Here is a 20,642-nt window from a genome sequence, read left to right on the forward strand (position 1 = left end):
TTACTCTTATCCCCAATTCTTCCCAATCCAGGTCTCTGAATACCTCCTGTAAACACGCTGTGAATAGCATTGGAGAGATCGTATCTCCCTGCCTGACGCCTTTCTTTATTGGGATTTTGTTGCTTTCTTTATGGAGGACTATGGTGGCTGTGGAGTCGCTATAGATATCTTTCAGTATTTTTACATACGGCTCGTCTACACCCTGATTCCGCAATGCCTCCATGACTGCTGAGGTTTCGACTGAATCAAACGCTTTCTCGTAATCAATGAAAGCTATATATAATGGTTGGTTATATTCCGCACATTTCTCTATCACCTGATTGATAGTGTGAATATGATCTATTGTTGAGTAGCCTTTACGGAATCCTGCCTGGTCCTTTGGTTGACGGAAGTCTAAGGTGTTCCGGATTCTATTTGCAATTACCTTAGTAAATACTTTGTAGGCAACGGACAGTAAGCTGATCGGTCTATAATTTTTCAAGTCTTTGGCGTCGCCTTTCTTATGGATTAGGATTATGTTAGCGTTCTTCCAAGATTCCGGTACGCTCGAGGTCTTGAGGCATTGTGTATACAGGGCGGCCAGTTTTTCTAGAACAATCTGCCCACCATCCTTCAGCAAATCTGCTGTTACCTGATCCTCCCCAGCTGCCTTCCCCCTTTGTATAGCTCCCAAGGCTTTCTTTACTTCTTCCGGCGTTACTTCTGGGATATCGAATTCCTCTAGATTATTCTCTCTTCCATTATCATCGTGGGTGCCACTCGTACTGTATAAATCTCTATAGAACTCCTCAGCCACTTGAACTATCTCATCCATATTAGTAATGATATTGCCGGCTTTGTCTCTTAGCGCATACATCTGATTCTTGCCAATTCCTAGTTTCTTCTTCAGTGCTTTTAGGCTTCCTCCGTTCCTGAGAGCTTGTTCAATTCTATCCATGTTATACTTCCTTATGTCAGCTGTCTTACGCTTGTTGATTAACTTCGAAAGTTCTGCCAGTTCTATTCTAGCTGTAGGGTTAGAGGCTTTCATACATTGGCGTTTCTTGATCAGATCTTTCGTCTCCTGCGATAGCTTACTGGTATCCTGTCTAACGGAGTTACCACCGACTTCTATTGCACACTCCTTAATGATGCCCACAAGATTGTCGTTCATTGCTTCAACACTAAGGTCCTCTTCGTGACTTAAAGCCGAATACCTGTTCTGTAGCTTGATCTGGAATTCCTCTATTTTCCCTCTTAGCGCTAACTCATTGATCGGCTTCTTATGTACCAGTTTCCTCCGTTCCCTCCTCAGGTCTAGGCTAATTCGAGTTCTTACCATCCTGTGGTCACTGCAGCGCACCTTACCGAGCACGTCCACATCTTGTATGATGCCAGGGTTAGCGCAGAGTATGAAATCTATTTCATTTCTAGTCTCGCCGTTCGGGCTCCTCCATGTCCACTTTCGGTTATTCCGCTTGCGGAAGAAGGTATTCATTATCCTCATATTATTCTGTTCTGCAAACTCTACTAATACCTCCCCCCTGCTATTCCTAGTGCCTATGCCATATTCCCCCACTGCCTTGTCTCCAGCATGCTTCTTGCCTACTTTGGCATTGAAATCGCCCATCAGTATAGTGTATTTTGTTTTCACTCTACCCATCGCCGATTCCACGTCTTCGTAGAAGCTTTCGACTTCCTGGTCATCATGACTGGATGTAGGGGCGTAGACCTGTACAACCTTCATTTTGTACCTCTTATTAAGTTTCACAACAAGACATGCCACCCTCTCGTTAATGCTGTAGAATTCCTGTATGTTACCAGCTATATTCTTATTAATCAGGAATCCGACTCCTAGTTCTCGTCTCTCCGCTAAGCCCCGGTAGCACAGGACGTGCCCGCTCCTTAACACTGTATATGCTTCTTTTGGCCTCCTAACTTCACTGAGCCCTATTATATCCCATTTACTGCCCTCTAATTCTTCCAATAGCACTGCTAGACTCGCCTCACTAGATAATGTTCTTGCGTTAAACGTTGCCAGGTTCATATTCCAATGGCGGCCTGTCCGGAGCCAGGGATTCTTGGGGAGGATCAGGTAACAGCAGATTTGTTGAAGGACGGTGGGCAGATTGTTCTAGAAAAACTGGCCACCCTGTATACACAATGCCTCATGACCTCGAGCGTACCGGAATCTTGGAAGAACGCTAACATAATCCTAATCCATAAGAAAGGGGACGCCAAAGACTTGAAAAATTATAGACCGATCAGCTTACTGTCCGTTGCCTACAAAGTATTTACTAAGGTAATTGCAAATAGAATCAGGAACACCTTAGACTTCCGTCAACCAAAGGACCAGGCAGGATTCCGTAAAGGCTACTCAACAATAGATCATATTCACACTATCAATCAGGTGATAGAGAAATGTGCGGAATATAACCAACCACTATATGTAGCTTTCATTGATTATGAGAAAGCGTTTGATTCAGTAGAAACCTCAGCAGTCATGGAGGCATTGCGGAATCAGGGTGTAGACGAGCCGTACGTAAAAATACTGAAAGATATCTATAGCGGCTCCACAGCCACTGTAGTCCTCCATAAAGAAAGCAACAAAATCCCTATAAAGAAAGGCGTCAGGCAGGGAGATACGATCTCTCCAATGCTATTCACAGCATGTTTACAGGAGGTATTCAGAGACCTGGATTGGGAAGAATTGGGGATAAGAGTAAATGGAGAATACCTTAGTAACTTGCGCTTCGCTGATGATATTGCCTTGCTTAGTAACTCAGGGGACCAACTGCAATGCATGCTCACTGACCTGGAGAGGCAGAGCAGAAGGGTGGGACTAAAAATTAATCTGCAGAAAACTAAAGTAATGTTTAACAGTCTCGGAAGGGAACAGCAGTTTACGATAGGTAGCGAGGCACTGGAAGTGGTAAGGCAATACATCTACTTAGGACAGGTAGTGACTGCTGATCCGGATCATGAGAGTGAAATAATCAGAAGAATAAGCATGGGCTGGGGTGCGTTTGGCAGGCATTCTGAGATCATGAACAGCAGGTTGCCATTATCCCTCAAGAGAAAAGTTTATAACAGCTGTGTCTTACCAGTACTCACGTACGGGGCAGAAACCTGGAGGCTTACGAAAAGGGTTCTACTTAAATTGAGGACGACGCAACGGGCTATGGAAAGAAGAATGATAGGTGTAACATTAAGGGATAAGAAAAGAGCAGATTGGGTGAGGGAACAAACGCGCGTTAATGACATCTTAGTTGAAATCAAGAAAAAGAAATGGGCATGGGCAGGACATGTAATGAGGAGGGAAGATAACCGATGGTCATTAAGGGTTACGGACTGGATTCCGAGGGAAGGGAAGCGTAGCAGGGGGCGACAGAAAGTTAGGTGGGCAGATGAGATTAGGAAGTTTGGAGGGTCAACATGGCCACAATTAGCACATGACCGGGGCAATTGGAGAAGTATGGGAGAGGCCTTTGCCCTGCAGTGGGCGTAACCAGGCTGATGATGATGATGATGATGATTCTTGTTAACATATCTCAGCTCTGCACATCAGATGAGGTTCATCACACAGCTGCTTGTATTGCCCTTTCCCATGAGGTGCACAAGTGTGGATCGAGGGGGTATGTCCGGAAATCCTGACACCTCTCTCAATTTTTCGTCAAGGCAACCTCGATTCTTTCTTGTTCCCTTCCATGTATAAACGAAGGAACATTTTTAGCAATCTTGAGTCTTCTCACCCACCACAACCCTTTTCTCAAATGGCCATATGCAGGAAGCACCACACAATGCACGTCTGACGTCTAAGCAATCTAGTTGTGCAAAAAGCAAGAATTGTGGCTGCTGAAGAAAGAAGAATTCTGCTGGCAGCACTGTAACTGGCTTGCTGACGGCTGATAGACATCAACATCAGCTAGCAAGGAGGATAGAATATAAAGGGAGCCGAATAAGAGAAAGCACAGAGCCAGCGGAGAGAATAAAGGAGTGACTATTTGAGATATTTACAGTATATACAACAGCAACTATTTGCCTAATTTACTCATATTTCTCCTCCCAAACTCGGGGACAGTATGAGGGCATGCATGAATAGACCATTAAGCCGATCATTATAAATAGAAGGAAAGTCCAGATATTTGCAGGGCATTTGCAAGCCTCACCTTTGCTCACGGGCCAGCATTGAGGCATTTTTTAAGCGGACATGCAAATTCCTCTGCCTCCCCCACCGCTCAGGTACATTCATCGATATCTGGCATGTACGGGTCGGTCCACTGTTAAAGGGAACATGCTCCATGCAGCGGCATGTAAGGGAAGCAGCGAAAACCAAGTGCATGTGCCAAGCAACGTGGGGGCGGCACATGCCATGCATCATCTGCTACCCAACCACCCCTTCACTTTACTCGTGTGTGGCTGCCCTGCCGACACGTCAAGAGAAACATTTATTTTCGTGTCACCCGCGAGATATAGAAAGCATGTAAGTACACTGACTTCTACTGCAGTGGCGTAGAATGCGAATAGGGTAGTGGAAGAACTTTGTTTTGGAGAACGGTATAATAACATCGCTGTGCTGCGTCTTGCATGAGCATTCCGCGGATGGAAACACATTCACAACACCGCCGGTAACTGCAAAGTCTTCTGTATGTATTTGCTTATATACGTCACTCCCTCACCATCCTTTTGGAAGAGCAATACTTTCAAATGACTATATACATGTTCACGTTTCCTGATTCGCCAACGATAGCTTTACGCAGTGTTTCGCATCTTCCAGCAACTCAGCAGACTAAGCGTGTCATAGCCAGACCTCACTGAACCATGCCATGCAGAATAGTGCCAAAAACAAACAGCGGTGTGACTCGTGCTCATTTCGTTGAATCAATTACAACGGCCCATCCACAAAGTGAACGTGTTTCGATCTGTCATGTGATAATGTCTGAACGCACAGCTTCCTCCAGAAAAACAGCGCTTTATGTCGTGTATAATGTTGTGGAAGCTCGATCACTTCAACACTCTTAGCAACCAGATGGCTGGCAAGTGCAACTTTGCTCCTTTAGATTGTGTTCATCACAACCGCAGCTCAAGACATGTGGTTGCCCAGCTGCACACCGCGCCTCACGCCACGTGCAGGCGCAATGATGGGGGGGCTGCAGATGATGCGTGGCATGCGCCGCCCATGTGCCGTTTCGCGCATGCCCTTGGCTTTCACTGCTTCCTGTACATGGCGCTGCGCGGAGCCACGAACTCGCGCGTTCCCTCTAACAGTGGACCGAGCTGTACCTGCACAACACTCGCGCGTTTGCCCTTGGCAGGTGCAAATTACAGGCACATACGGGAGAGGATCGATAGGGAAAAGCTTTATTGGATAAGGTGGTTTGGTTCTCAGAGGTGATCTCAATCCTGGAAATCCAACGGGTGTCGAAGCACTGGCAGGTCTAGATACAAATTTTATGATAGAGATATTTTACATAGACGCATAAAATTCTAATTGTCCAGAAAACTAAAAATTGTATGCTGAGGTACCACACATGCATTCATGCAAATTTATTCATAACTGGAAAAGTCCTGCACAATTGCTGGTCAGTTTTCAGACACAGTGAGGTCTACAAGAATCGAACAATTGGCCACTCCAAAGAAACGAGTCCAACGAAATGTTTTGCTGCCTTTCACAATGCAGTTTGCAAAGGAAGTTCCTTAGCCCTTTCTGAGCCTTGGACAAGCTGGGTTTCCGGTAAAAATGGCTAAGGAAGCGCTATGCTCATCGATGGCACTTTTCATTTTCTAGCAAGACCATGGGCGAGGTGGTTTTGTCTCAGTCCCTTGTCATGCTTCTGGTAGATCGCAAGAAAGAGCATTTATATGGAACATCAAGGCGAGAGCATCTCGCTGCTTCGCTGGTATGCTTTGACGACCATTCGTCACGCGGTCCATGATTTGAGAGGTGCACTCGCAAGCAGCCGCATGTAATTCAACCACTTGACCATCTGTACCCGTGAGTTTTCACCTATTGCCTCAGTGTTCCTTCAAGGTGGCAGTGACATTTCAATATGTTTAAATCATGTATAAACAGACTTTGTTACATTAAGAGGGATGCAGCTTCCGCATAGCAAAATATACCAAGAATTGATTTTTTGAAGATCACATTTTCAGTTTCTGTAGCCCCTTTTCTATCTCATTCCAAAATATCTTTACTGAAAACCATGTAGACGCTCTAAAAAATTTCTTGCAACAGCCAAGGTGACAAAAAATTTTAAGAAAATCACGAAAACCAGTCTTTCAAGCCACAATATCTCTGGAATGGCGCAACCAAGTACCGCCATCTAGGCCTTATTGGAGAACACATTTCTGTGTCTTCAAATTTGGGGCTTCAGGTATGCCCTCTACACAGAAACAAGCACACAAAAATCAGACTATTGAAGGTCGTCTTGGAGTCTCCGATTGGCCACACCTACCACGCGACTCCAGTGTGCTTCGCCATAGGTCTGACACTCGCTCCATAGAGGTGTCGTCTGTTCTCCACAACTCGCAAGCTCTCGACCACCGTGGTCTAGACTAGTGTCAGAACAGGCATGACGAAGACATTGCCGAATTCCGGTCGGTCCCTCCGTGTTTGGATGTATTAGATGCATGGATAAGTATGCCAAGCATCGGCGATGCAGCCTTTGTGACCAAGCATCTCGCACGCGGTATTCTTGGAACCGCAGCTAAGCCTTTGGAGCATCAGTGCTTTGGACATTGCGACCAAGCACATTGTGCACGCAATCCTCGAACCACTGACCATGCACATTGCGAGCATATTCCTTGGACCCGCGGCTAGGAATTTCGTGCATCAGCACCTTGCACTCAGCAATCGAGAACATCTTGCACAGACTCAGACCCGTGGCTAAACATTTCACACGTTGGCGCCTCAGGCTTTGCGACCAGGCACATCGCACACCAAAGCCTGGCTTTAATTTTATTTGTTTTTCTTGGTCACAGTTTCTTGAGCTAAAGAGCAGGTTGGGACATTCATGCTTTGTCTGGCTTGATTATTTCAATTTACACCCAAAGTATATCTGATGTGAAGGTGGCAAGAAAAATGATAAGTGCAAATGCAAATCTTTGTTAGAAAAAAAATGAAGGGGGAGAGGGACTAGGAATGTCTCATTTAGCTATGCTCACAATATTCAACAAACATTCCACTGCATTCTGCTTTCAGCTCTCTCTAGGCCCTCACAAATTTCAAATGAGAAAAATTTTGTACAATACAATGTTGTCAAAATATGGCAGCTGGTACAAACATTAGGCCGCAAAAGCACAGGGTAAACAACCACATAAGGGCTGGCTTGCAAGGCATGCTTGCTTCAGCTGCATTGCTGCCCAAGTACCATTGCTTTTTCGAGGTAGGTGCAGCTCCTTAGCCGTTGTTCAGCAAAAAAATAATAAAAAAATAAGAAAGATCTGAATGCTGCTGAAAGCCTTTGTTTAGTCATCTTGTCACTGCTACAAAAAGATGAAAACATGCCATTGAATGCGACAGAAACATTATGTGAGTGATGCCAAGGGGTAAGCCACCCTGCTCCACTAGAGCCAGCCGTCAACAAGGCAGTACGCAAACACAATTTTGGGCCCCGCTATGCTTTTGTGGGATCTTGTGTACCACTTGGTCTGCAACCTGGCCAACACGCTCTTCACAGAGCAGCAGAGAAGGATGTCTTAGGGAAAAAAGGCAGACAAAGCACTTCAGACTAAATGAGAAACACTCCAGAAGCCCTGCATTTGATAGGACATCAATGACTACAACTATGGTGCCCTCTGATAAAGTAAAACTTAAGGTAAAACTTTGAAAGCCAGCTTCTCAAAACTGTTTTTTTGCCTCATGCTCAGTTTGTCCCGCTGATTTCATTGAGACTGCTAGGCCTATTTCAATTCTGTTTTATTTTACTATGTTCCTTGAAGTGCAGTTCAGGGCGTGACATTCTTGCTTTTCCAGTTCACTTTTTTCTGAATTAATGATTCACAATCAATGCCTATTGCAGAGTCACCTCATAAAATATGAAAACTAACAAAAATCATGTTGTAAATAAGTAAATCTAAGAATGTCATGTCCTCAACTATTCATTTTAGAATTCACAGTGCTTCGAACAAGTCTTCCATCATATTTTTTAAGTGTAGGTCGTTAAGGCTTGGTACAAACCCAAAAGGAGAAAAAAAATTTGTTAATAAAAATGGTGCTAAGATATAATTGAAATTTGTATAACATCCCAGAAACATTACCACTAACTCTACCAAGTTTCATCAAAATCCATGAAGAAATAAGGAAGTTGATTTCGAAAGCCATGCCCTCCCTTAAAGTGGTTAAAAAGGTCAAAATCTAGTCGGTTAATTGCACTCACTCCTGTGAAAGCAGAATGATGGGCAGCTTTAAGAATTTGAGAGTCGGGCTATCGGCATTACTCTCATTTCTCAGCAATGCTGGAGAGGAGACTCCTCCTTTTTTGGAGGCTGCTCAGATTTAAAAGTTCTGCATACAAAATATTCACATGCTTTTGGAAGTAACCACTGCAGGTGAACACACTACCAGGGGTGAGCTTTTCGTTGCACCATAAAAAACTAGGTCCTTAAAGATTGGTTGTCAGTCCTTTTAAGTTCAAAATACATGGCATTCTATGGACAAGCTATAAAAAGTAAAATACTTCATTAAATCGATAATTTTGTTATATTGAAGTGCGTTATATGAAGGTTATAGTACATGCAAAACGCAGAAATTATTTTATGAGAAAACTACTAGACCAATTTGAGTGAAATCTGTCGAAAGAAAGAAATTTTAGTGACTGTAGGGAGCAACATTTTGATTTAGAGCTCAAACTTGTTTTGAAAAATTTCTGAAAATCGGTAAGTTAGAAAAAATATGGAAGCACAATGTTTACAAATTCATAACTCTTCACCAAAAACAGATGCTTCAGTTCTGTAAAGGGCATCTGCTAGAGCATCCAAAGCAGGAGAATTGGATACAGTGGGGACCCCAATTATGATTTCTTGAGCCCACATAACACCATGTCATCCGGGAGTCGTATTATCTGACTAACAAAAATTGTCTATTTCATGCACTGTTCGATGCAAAAGAGTTGCAAGGGGCTTCAATTTAAGCTACAGACTAATACTTACCAACAAAAAAGTAAATGCTAGAAGAATCCTGCACTGCAGGTGCCAATCACATTTTATTGGAGAGTGTACCGCGATCCACTCCCGCTAGCATGTCACAATGTTGTTTTTGTTCTCTCAGTTACATAATTTTTTTTAAATTGGTCCATTTCTTATAGACTTTCTTTAAGCCATGCAGCAAGAGCTGTCTCTCAAGCGCAGCAATGTCCGCAAGGCGTTGTTGCCCGACAAATCTGCTAGTGTTGAAAATACTGTGCATCGACAGCTATGAACAGCAGCATCTCTGGCTTGTGGCGTCATCCCCGTCTGAGGTGGCCGCCAGCAGTTTCGGCATGATACGTAAACCCGTGCAAAACCACAAACCCAGCCATAGCCACGTGAGAAGTCTTGTGTGCTTGCACACAATTTCCCATACATGTACCATGCGGGTGCACTTTGAGGAGATATAAGTAGTAAAGGCAAGGCGCAGAAGACCAGGACTCTAGAAGAAGAACACAAACGACAGGACCGGCGCCGGCGCCAGTCCTGTCGTTTGTGTTCTTCTTCTCGAGTCCTGGTCTTCTGCGCCTTGCCTTTACTACTTCAAGCATGAACCAACTAGCCCAAGCAAGAGTTTTATTAGAGGAGATATAAAAAGGACATAGTTAAAGATATTCAAATACGAAGCTCAAAACTGTGTGCGTGAACTGATACAATCTGCGTGCCTTCCGATGGCTAATCAGTTCAATTTTCGTACATGCTTTTATGTTTTCCACACCCGCTGCGGCAGTATTCTTGGGTGATCCCTTTGACAAGACTCGGCAATTGACACGTTGAACTGTGCGGCCAACAGTACAAAGATAGCATGCTTGGCATAGTGCAAAAACGCTCTTGGCTGTATACGCGTCCAGTGATGGGAGTAGGCGCTGCTGCAAGAAAACGCCGAGAGAGGGCAACGAAGGGACGAAGGTGGGTGGCATTCGAACGACGCAAAGAGGGGGAAGGCAAACAAATGAAGAGAGGGCAGCAAACACACGCGAAGATAAAAGGAGGCCAGGAGGGATCCCAGAAATCAATCGGAGTTTTCTGCATGGAAAGGGACACTTTCCTTTTCCTGATAGAGAGGACGGCGCTGCAAGGAAGCCACCGGAAGCAAGTGGTGCTTCTCATGAGTCTGCCGTTGGGTTCGCAGTTCGCCACGAGTCGTCGTACAAGATGGGACATGCATAATCTCATGTCATATAATGAAGGTTTTTAATGAATTGTCTCAATGAGCAGTTCAATCCATTGTAAAACCTAGGACGGTGGAAAATCTGGGGACGTTTAACCGGGTTTCCACTGTATATGAACTTCCAGTGTATGTAAATTTGTTACAATGTTTGCAATGGTGTTGCAAAAGTCCTACTCACAAATTAGTAGCATACAGTAGAACCTCACTGGTATGTTCCCGTTACGTACGTTTTCCTGGCCCGAATGTTTGCAAACGAGAACACAAAAATAGAGTTACACTCATTTTTTACCAGTTTGTACATTCCCAGAAAATACGATTTTTCAGCGCCAACGTTCAGCACGTCGCCAAAGTGCAATCGTATGATACGTTTTCCAGTCACTAGATCCCATGTAAACAAGAAAATGGGTGAGGCATGCGTGATCGAGAACAGTATATAGCTGCCTGCCATGGCAGCTTCAACTCGTCGGCCCGTCCCACGCGAGAACGCCGGCACTCACTCAGTTTCTCATTTCCAATACGAGCATATCTCTTCCGGGATCACCGCACACAGCATTCACAGCTATCATTGCCAATCCTATTGCAATAAGCAACATTCGCCTATCTGTTTCACAGCGTGCGGTGCCATCGGAAGCATAGCGGACGTTTTTAATAGGCGATAACCAAAACGTACTGCCATTCCCTGCTGCAGACTGCAATCGTATATGTTTTCTGGCCACTAGATCCCATGCGAACAAGAAAAGGCACGAGGCACGCACGATCGAGAACAGTACATAGCCGACCGTCTCACGCGAAAATGGCGGCGTGTACAGTTTCTTATTCCGGTACCAGCAAATCTCTGCCCGGGTCGTTGCACGCCGCATTCACAGCTATCTCAACCAACCCTATTGCGATAAGCATCTTCACCTATCTGTTTTAGAGCGTGTGGTGCATAGTGCCTATCGACGTAGCTGGGGGGAGGGGTAATAAAACCTTCCCCCCTTTCCCAGGAAAACTTTCGGGAGGTGAGCTCTGAAAGAGCAACATTGATGAAAGGGAAAGCTTGCACGTTAAAGCAAGGTGAGGGAGAGTGCCAGTCAAAATGGGAAGGAGGGGGTTGTCATGTCACCGTATTTAGAACTTGAGTTTATACAGTTTCCTTGCAAACACTATCGTGTCTGTAGTAGTAGCGTTTCCTTGCCTTGTCAAGGCAAGGACACTGTCACCTGGGTTGCAACAAGTCTGGCCGGCACATGAGAAGACATGACAGCACGCTGTCTTGTTTTTGTATGACCCCATTTTTAGCGCTGTTAATTTTCCAAGTCACGTACCAGCTAGGTCATCGACATACACAATATAAATGCATCATTTCGTTAATAAAATTTTAGCTTTTTTTTATATCATTTTTAAAAATAGCATAAGGATGATAGCATAATTTTATGCAAAGTGACTGCAAAACATGCATCCTCGTTGTTAAAGCATTTTTGTCCAGGGAGTGCTAGGAGTGTGTTTGCGTGGTGTACAACATCCATATATATATTGTAGTGGGTAATATGCATGTTGCGCTGGGCGGACTGCCACCGCTGCGGCGCGAGACCCAAGCTCGGGCTGCTGATGCGAACGCCTAGGACTCGCGATCAAGCGCTACTTTCGAACCCCCTTTCAATATATATATATTATTATATATATATATTATTAAATATATATATATATATGAAGAGAGAGAGAGAGGAGGGGTGAAGGAGGGAAAGGAGTGGTAGTTGCCGGCAGAAACCCCCCTCCCCGAAATATATTGCTGGCTACGCCACTGGTAGTGCCATTGGTACCACACTGCACGATTTTCGCTTCAGCGGCATCCTGTCTCGCCCACCAGCTCGATTTTGTTTCAGTTTCCCGTCGCCCTCTTAAAACACCATGCAATAGGAAAACAACAAAACGTGTCTTGGGCCACTGGAGCACCACCAGCTCTACACGCGTGGGTGTCTCGTGCCACAACGATCTGCGCGACGCTTCGCATTATGTAGATGTTTTAGTCTGTCCAAAATTTTTTAGTTACTTTGGATCGTACATTTTCAAGGTTAGTGCATTTTTTCTCAAGTTTTTTTTCAAAAACGTATGAACGAGGTTCTACTTACTGTACTTCAGAGGAGTGTATATTACATCTATTTTGTCCACTTTAGATGTACTGTTAGGTGCAGTTTACAGAATTGTGATATTTTTTTTATTGCGAAGTTACAGTTACAAAATTAATCATTTTTAAAATTTTTAAATTTTCCAAAATGTTCCTTTGCAAGTCAACAGCCTATTAAGAAATCTGCTACTCACAGTCATTAGACTTTAACTTGTTCTTTTATATGCCACAAACCTCATCACATCTGGTGCAGTGATTGCAAAGAAAAACAATTCTGTGTTTCCATGCATTTAGATAGGAGATTGACAGAGAAAAAGAAAGCCTGCGCATCGCACCGTAACTGTCTAGTGTGCGGCCGACACCTAAATATCAGTCAGCAGTGTGGGAAAGCAGGCCCCAAGCTAAAGCTTCCTTTGAAGCTTCGGTTTTGCAATAATGGTTGAGATTTCATTGAAACAGACAAAGTACCTAACCCTAAGTTGTGCAGAATTTGTAACAAAACTGCCATACTAATCAAGCAATACAACTTCCCATACATTGTAAAATGCGGGTACACTTTAACCCTTTCGCTGTCGGACCTTTCTGGCCGTGACGCCCCCCCCCCCCCCCCCCCCCCAGTGTCGGCTTGGTTTCAGGGAACGAGCATAACAGGGAATGAAAATAGCAATTTATTTTTGATTATGATTGGTATACAAACAACATAGTCCCTGCAATATGCACATTTCAGTGTTCTGCAGCTGTTGTTAGTAAACATCATCATCATCATCAGCCTGACTATAACATCCGTTCAACATCCGAAACTGACGATGCGGAACTCCCCTCTTCCTCGCATGAGACTGTCCGAGTCCGAATCCGAGCTCGGCTCGTATTCTGAATCGGAATTGAGCCACTGCTCCAATGAGCAGACGAAGGTCCGCGCGTTCAGCCATCCGAAAGTAACCGCGCGCAAGGAGGATGCGCTTTCAGTCGCCCGCACAACGGAGAGAACGTTGCGTGATCAAGAAGACAGAGGGAGATGGAAAAAGGCTAAAACAAAGTTCAAAAGGCTTTACGTTTACGGCTGCAAGTCGGAAGCGAGGGTGCGGCGAGAGAGCGAAAGCAGCAATCGAGTCACTCTTTTCGGAGAGGCAACGGCGTGGCACGTGCCTCTGAACTTGACACGCCGTAGCAGACACACCAACAGAATAAAAATAAAAACCTTCAAACCCGCGGAGATGGCAGAACAACCCTTGAACCCATAACCACACGCGCGCGACGCATGATACAGCGAACGCGGAGCCACCGCGCCACTCAGCAAAGAGAGAGGGGCGAGTGGCAGTCGCACCGTACTCTTCAATACATGGCTAACAAAGGTCGAGGCGAAAATACGAACTTGTAGAAAGAGTCAACAGATGGAGGGGCCAGTTCAAGAGCGCCAGCTTTGCACTGAGGCGCGAAATTTTGAACGCACGATACAGGACGTACCGGTACGTCGATGACACTGTGGGGGGGAAGCGCGAAGACGTACCGGTACATCCGTGACAGCGAAAGGGTTAAGGAGACAAAAAAGGAAAATACAGTCGCCGACCGATTTTCCGGACTCCGAAAATTCGGACATGCCCGATTATTCGGTCAGCCTCGCGGCACCGCCATTCTTCCCATAGACCATAATGTATAACAACTGCCGAAAGTTCGGACACCTTGCAACCTCTCGTCTGATTTTTCGGACACTCCTTGAGCCAACTCGGTCGAGAGCACCATGCACCGACTCTGATCGGTGCATGGTTCGACTTGCTGAGCGCCATTTTTGTTTTGCACGGAGCTTCCTTGCTGCCCCACGAAGTGGCGCTACTGGAAATCCCCGCTCATCATCATCGTTTCTGCCTGGTTAGATAGTGGCTCTGCAGCAGTTCCGGTTTCAGCTTAGTAAGCCATATCAAGACAATCCAGCAGCTGATTTGTTTCTTCGCGCAAGACGCTGCGATCAGGCCGCGTTTTTCGTTTGTGCGACTGGTGTCGGCACGGTGGTGTTTGCTTTGTGTGCTGTGTCGAGGTTTCGGTGAACCAACGCGGCATACGTAAACATCGCGTCAAGGGTCTAATGGCGCCGACAGTGCCCGCGCAGACTGCGCTGGGGAATGCCGGCAAGCGGGTGCCGGGAGGCAGACTTGTCGCCTTCCGATGTGCTCCCTACTGACGCGGAAAATGTTCTGCCGAGACCTGCGCAGTGGTTGCATTGCGATTCCGGACACCGTCTCATTTGACAGTTTCATAGGTGCTGACATGCGCAGAACTCGACGACGGCGAGATCATTCATCAGGTTTCTGCTGCACCGTCGGACGACGACTCCGAGTTGGAAGATGACGCACCATGTGCTACGCTGCCGTCGCATGCGGAGCCTGTACAAGCAGTGACTGTGCTTTCAGCCGCTAATAGTGACCGTACGACCCTCTCCGAGATTCAGGCTTATCTGATTGCGCGTAAACGGAACAGCGTGCAACGGCGCATTCACGATTTCTTCCAAGCCTACTGCCGAGTCCGAATAAGTGCGTGGAAATAAAGGATTTAATTTTTTTTCTTAATCTGTTTTTTCGGACACCTGTTTATTCGGACATTTTCGCAGTCCCCGTGAGGTCCGAATAAACGGTCGGCGACTGTAGTTAAAGAATATTCAGATCTCACAGTGAACAAAATATATACATACTGTAAAGCAGCACTAATAGGCACCAGCGTATGTTTGTAAGCAAAGCATTAGCTCATGCTGTAATATCAAAGTACCCCTGGAATTATCCTGAAACTTTGCACGACACCAGCAGGGACAAAGAAGGATGAGCGCTTGTATCTTTCTCTGTCCCCGTTTGTGTAGCGCAGTTTCCCAATGAATCAATTCCAACTAGGCCGGCTCGCAGTGATACACACCTAGAAATAGAAATCGCTGAGTACTCACAAAGCATGCGGTCCTGGAGATCACGGGAAGGAGCTACCATGACTGGGCTCTTCGAATGGCAGTTGAGCAGACCAGGGTCAGCTCCATGTGCAAGTAGCAGTGAGCACACCTCAGCTCGACTCTTGGAGGCTGCTTCGTGCAGTGGTGTGAACTGCCACAGATCCATGGCATTCACATTGGCCCCATGCTGCATTTAATTACTGTTTGTTTGTTTCTGGAAACTTAAACAAGTCAACAAGTAGTTCTGCGGCATCTTATAAAAGAACACAGCTTTACAGCATAGACCACTTTACACATAGACCACAAGTGGTCACAGTCATGAATATCCCCGCTATAAGTACTAGTACCGCACGATAAGGCTCTGACTGGGGCTAGTTGCTATGACATCATTCTGTTTACTGTGTTATACTGTTATACAAAGGACAAAAAGAAAAGACTGACACACATGTGCGCAATGTGTGTCAGTCTTTTTCTTTAACAGTATAGCGCAGTAAACAGAACATTTTTCAAAGGCTGCACACGTGCAAAACATGTAAACCAGGCAGCATATGTGAGAATCAAAGCATGCGACTGGGATGTTTGCATCCATTTAAATTTGCAAATGTTGAAAGGTTAATGTCCGAGAATCCGTGCTGTTCACATCAAGCAGACAAATTAACACAGAAAAAAAAATTACAAAGGAAAGTAAGTCACCAATTCAATTTTCAGATCTGTTGAATTATTTGAAATTCCCCAGGCGCTGCGCCACCAACTCTACAAAACTAATGCAGAATGGCAACTGAAATTTAGGATGCCGTACAGTGTTTTGTTCCACTTCTCGGACTAATTAGCTTGCACTCGATGTAGAAAACATGTTGACTGTGGACCCAGTTGCCGCCATTCCAGCACTGCCTGCACCGCCCGTGCCCTCACTTATGTGGTCAATGGAGTTCTTCAGCTTTCCAAGAGCCATACAGCCACTACGGCACATTTCATTGACTCAGCACCAAAACGGCACTTTTGTTGTGAACTCCTGATAAGGCGCACTGATTAGGCCTAGCCAACAGGGGTTTTGAGTGGTCTGCTGACCCTTGATATGTTCCTGCCCGTAAACAATTTCATTGAGATTGGGCATGTGATCACTAGCGCAGACAACTGATAGCAGCGCATTTGAAGTGAGTGTGGTTTCTCGGGCGATCAGCCACAGCAACTGCTGCGAATGCCTACCAAGCTTCCATGTGCACATAGTGGTAGGAACACATGTGGACATTTTAAAGCCTAAAAGCTCCCTATGAAATTTGTGGAGCACCACTTAAAATGGCAGCAGTCAAGGTGCATGTGCTTGTCACAACAACATGCATCGGGAGGAGTGCACACAAATTGACGAGTGACAATGTGCACACGGTCAGCGCAGAGCACACACCGCTGCGGCCAAGCAAAGACTTCTTCACAGCCTCGGCAACCCCTGCATTTCGCCACTTCTCTTTTTCCTCTTTCCATTCCTTCATCAGCTCTGCATCTTCCCATCCCCCTCAATGCTCCCATCCGCTGGCGCACCTCGCTGTGAAGCACACTTACATGTGGGGTTTTCCCGCAGATGCCGCATTAAAATCAGTGTGTCGTCTTGCATGGCTGCACTATGAATAGTATGCATATATAGAGAGTGTTACAGTAGGGTAAACGGCAGTAAGAAAAAGCTGCACTGTAGCCGGTTCTGCACAATAAGTGGTCTAAGCTGTATCAAGTCCAGATGTAACTAAGGTCGTCAAATGTTTCAAATTTAGTGGGACAGTACTGACTCAACCCAGCTAGTAATGTCATTAGTTGAAGTCATGATTTGCCCACGTCCTTCAGCATGAAAAGCTTCAGCGGCAAAATACCGTGGAAGTGAACACGCCGGAGAGCGGTAAGCAGGAAACACTGCTGCGCCATCTGTCACGTTGGTAAAGAACTAGCGGAGGTCACATGGAGTACAGCAGCTCAGAGTAACAAGATTCCTTTAGTGAAAGAAAGGTGGGGAGAGGGTGAGTGCACGGTAATGCGATCAAGCACATGCTAGAGGGAGAGGCAATGCGTGCCCATCTGCCCTCCCTTCAGAGTGTGCGAGTCTCCTCCTCTACCCTGGCCGTGGCTGCGCATGGCTGTCCATGCAGCTTGGCAAGCAAATGTTTAGCACAATTTATGGTGCCTATATAACTATTAATTTACTTTGTGTGGTTGTCTCTTTGCTGTCGCCATTAATGCTTTGTTTTAAGGGCAAAACTGACATTTCTTTTCCTTAACGAAGACTTTTGATCTTAATTTGTAGGCCCATCTGATGACAACAGTGGGCAATAAGCGCGGTCAGCGTCCAAGATTTACACAGCCAGACGATGCAACACACACAAATCTAATACCCCTGTCACTCGGGAAGATTTAATGTCATTCGAATAGAATGCCATTCGATGCATCGAATACCATTCGCTCTCTTGCGGTGCTACGCAGTAAAATATAATGGCATTCGCAAATGATAGCAGTGACGATCTGGAACAAAATTTGTGAAATTCAAAGAAATTTTGTGCCTATTAAAACTTTTGCGAGTATTTTAAAATGAACGAAAACATTCTGACACCAATTATTCACAACTAAAAGCACTTCGATAATCAGAAGCCAAGCCACAACTAAAGCCAAGCGCAAATCCGGTAAATGTAAGCAAGCAATTTGGCCGACATGGCACTCTGCGGAGGAAGCGCAGCCAGCGCAAAAATTATTATTCCTTTTTATAAGACTAAAAAAATATCTTCTGACTTTGCTAATGCACGCATTATTTTTTCGCGTAGCGTGTCGCTGGTGTCTATCTGGGGTCAAGAGTATACATTCAGTTCGAAATCGAATGCGAATAAGTTACCCTAACTCATTCGATGGCAAATGTCATTCCATTCGAATGACATTAAATTGTCGCGTGTAAATTCCGATTAATGGGATTATATGTGAATGCCATTCGATTCGAATGACATTAAATCTTCCGGTGTGACAGGGGTATAAGACAGCATGAGCCATGCCAACACCAGGGTGTCTACCAAGTTGAAATTTCCAAATTCCCTGCGTTTTCCAGATTTCCCTTGAGTGCCTTTGCAATATTCCCAAAGTGACACAACTTTGTTTTATGTCAAGACGGGCTGACACCATGTCGCCGATGCTGTCACTCTCTAGTAAGCATGTTAAAATTTTTTTTTAAAAACGACTTAATTCAGTTTGAATAGTACAGAGTAATGTTTAGTTTATTTAAATAGAAAACAGAAGGGAGGGGTGAGTAAAATGCAAAGCAAATAAAATATCTTCGAAAAAAATGGTTAAGCCCGTTGCAAATCGAGTCGAACATTTTCAAATATGAATAAAAAGAGATGCACACAGAAGCAAATATTTTCGAATATGAGCTATTTCTATCAACTGACAGCAAACTCATTAGTATGAGGCCCAAACTTTGTCTCAAGTGAGATTCTCTCTCAGCAGCTGGAAAGTAAACCTCAACTGTCCTGACACACTCTCACCCATGCACAATGCCTCAGTGTTGCATTTCACTGCTTTAAAGAGTTTATTTTGGTTTGGATGAAGGACACCTGCATCTCGGTGTCAGCCAACACTTTTTTTTTTTTTTTTTAAATCTCAAGCTCCTTCAAGGAAGAGGCAGCACACTTCCATTCCTGTTCATTCCTCAATGCGTCGGTTCTTTCTCTTCTCGTCCTCTTTCCGCCATGCGTTCGCGCCCCGGGCTATTTGAAGCATTCTCTTGGTCAGTTGTACAGTCAACGTCCAATTTTTCGGACTCCCTAGGGGCCGCGAAAACGTCAGAAAAATCGGGCAGTCCGAAAAAAAATGAATGCATGTCTTTTACTGCCATGGTACGTCCGAAAAAGCTCTCAAGGCCTGAGTACACTTATTGGGCATATCCGAGCTGGTATTGCGACAGGAGATGGCGGGTGCATGCGCGTATAATTAAGGAATACATGTCGTGTCCCGTGGCAATCGCCCCTTTCCACGCTAGTTAAGCTTCACCGCGTAACAGTTCTGTATTGAGGCAAAGTTGACTCTCGGGAACCGGCATTATGCGACGCGGTGTGCTTTTCGTGCTTTGAAGCCAATCACGAGGGTTACAAAGGTGGAGTCGGTGCCATTGCTGACAGCACCGAATTCTTTCAATGAAAAAATACGGCACCGAACGGCAAGAAGCTTAATAGCGAACGTCGAAGCAGCTAGGCCTAGCGCTTGCCGCGGTGGTGGCTACGGCTGCCAGCGATCTGCGTGCGAGAGCGCCGTTTCGAGGCAACAAGGTAATCAAAATGGCGGTGGTTCCGGCTTTGATTAATGCTGTTTCGGACGTACGGACACGCAAAAAAGTCCGGGAAATCGCACGGCGAAGGGTTCTTGTGTCCGAAATTTCGGACGTTCTTACACATTCACTCTATGGGGTACGTGGTGGTGCCGCGAAGCCGTCCGAATTAACGGGCATGTCCCAAAAATCGGGCGTTGACTGTACACTGGCAACTCCTCCCGATGACGACACGGCGTCAAAGACGATTCGTTACGATTCTTCTGTTACTCGAGCCAGCATTAGCGCAGCTTCCGTTCCCTTTCAATAAAGTTAGAGCTAATTTCCCCTGATAGAAGCACAAATTCCCGAGTTTTCCCTGAGTATTTGCAGACTAGTCAAAATCCCTGAGAATTCCTGGTTTTCCCGGTTGGTAGACACCGTCATCACATTGCAGCATCTTTCGTGTGCAGTGAAGGCTTTGTTTGGTCTGCTAGTCATCATCAGCCTAATCTACTATTAGACTTTGGTTAATTTGACTTAGGTTAATTCGATTTTTCGGTCCTGGCAGGCCTTATAATTCGATCCCGACCGACAGTCCTGGCAGGCCTTATACATTTCTATGGGTCCAAACTTTCATAATTTCGATTCTAAAATTGGTATTCGCCAGATCATTCGAACTTGACCAGTCAACACCTACGCCCCTTATGACACCCCCAATAGCGACCTCTAGTGGCAGCGTCTGTCCCGGAGGAGCTTAGGGCACACTGTATGCATTGGACACAGGCCACCTGCCCATCAAAAGCACCTATTTTCAGCCTGCCCTAAAAAGATTTTCAAGCAATAATCGTAGCTCACAATGACTCATTGCTGTATATATTCAGTTCTAATGCGCAACTTCATTTTCAAAAATATTAGGCCGTAAATTACCTGGGCGATGCCATCGGATACGAAACCAAAACCTCCTTTGCGGCGTTTGTATGCTTTACCGAAAAAAAACATGTAC

At 45.3% G+C, this 20,642-nt stretch overlaps 1 protein-coding gene across 2 annotated transcripts in view; it reads right to left on the bottom strand.

Annotated features, from left to right (window-relative positions):
* Tnks (tankyrase) overlaps positions 1-20,642 on the bottom strand; it is a 357,580-nt gene that overhangs the window by 277,370 nt on the left and 59,568 nt on the right. For both annotated transcript variants that reach the window (XM_050193320.2, XM_055061240.1), the window contains exon 6: positions 15,370-15,556. In XM_050193320.2, the coding sequence (XP_050049277.1) occupies positions 15,370-15,556 (187 nt within the window). The remainder of the gene's footprint in view (positions 1-15,369; positions 15,557-20,642) is intronic.

Source organism: Dermacentor andersoni, chromosome 1 (assembly GCF_023375885.2).
Source record: "Dermacentor andersoni chromosome 1, qqDerAnde1_hic_scaffold, whole genome shotgun sequence".
NCBI lineage: Eukaryota > Metazoa > Arthropoda > Arachnida > Ixodida > Ixodidae > Dermacentor > Dermacentor andersoni.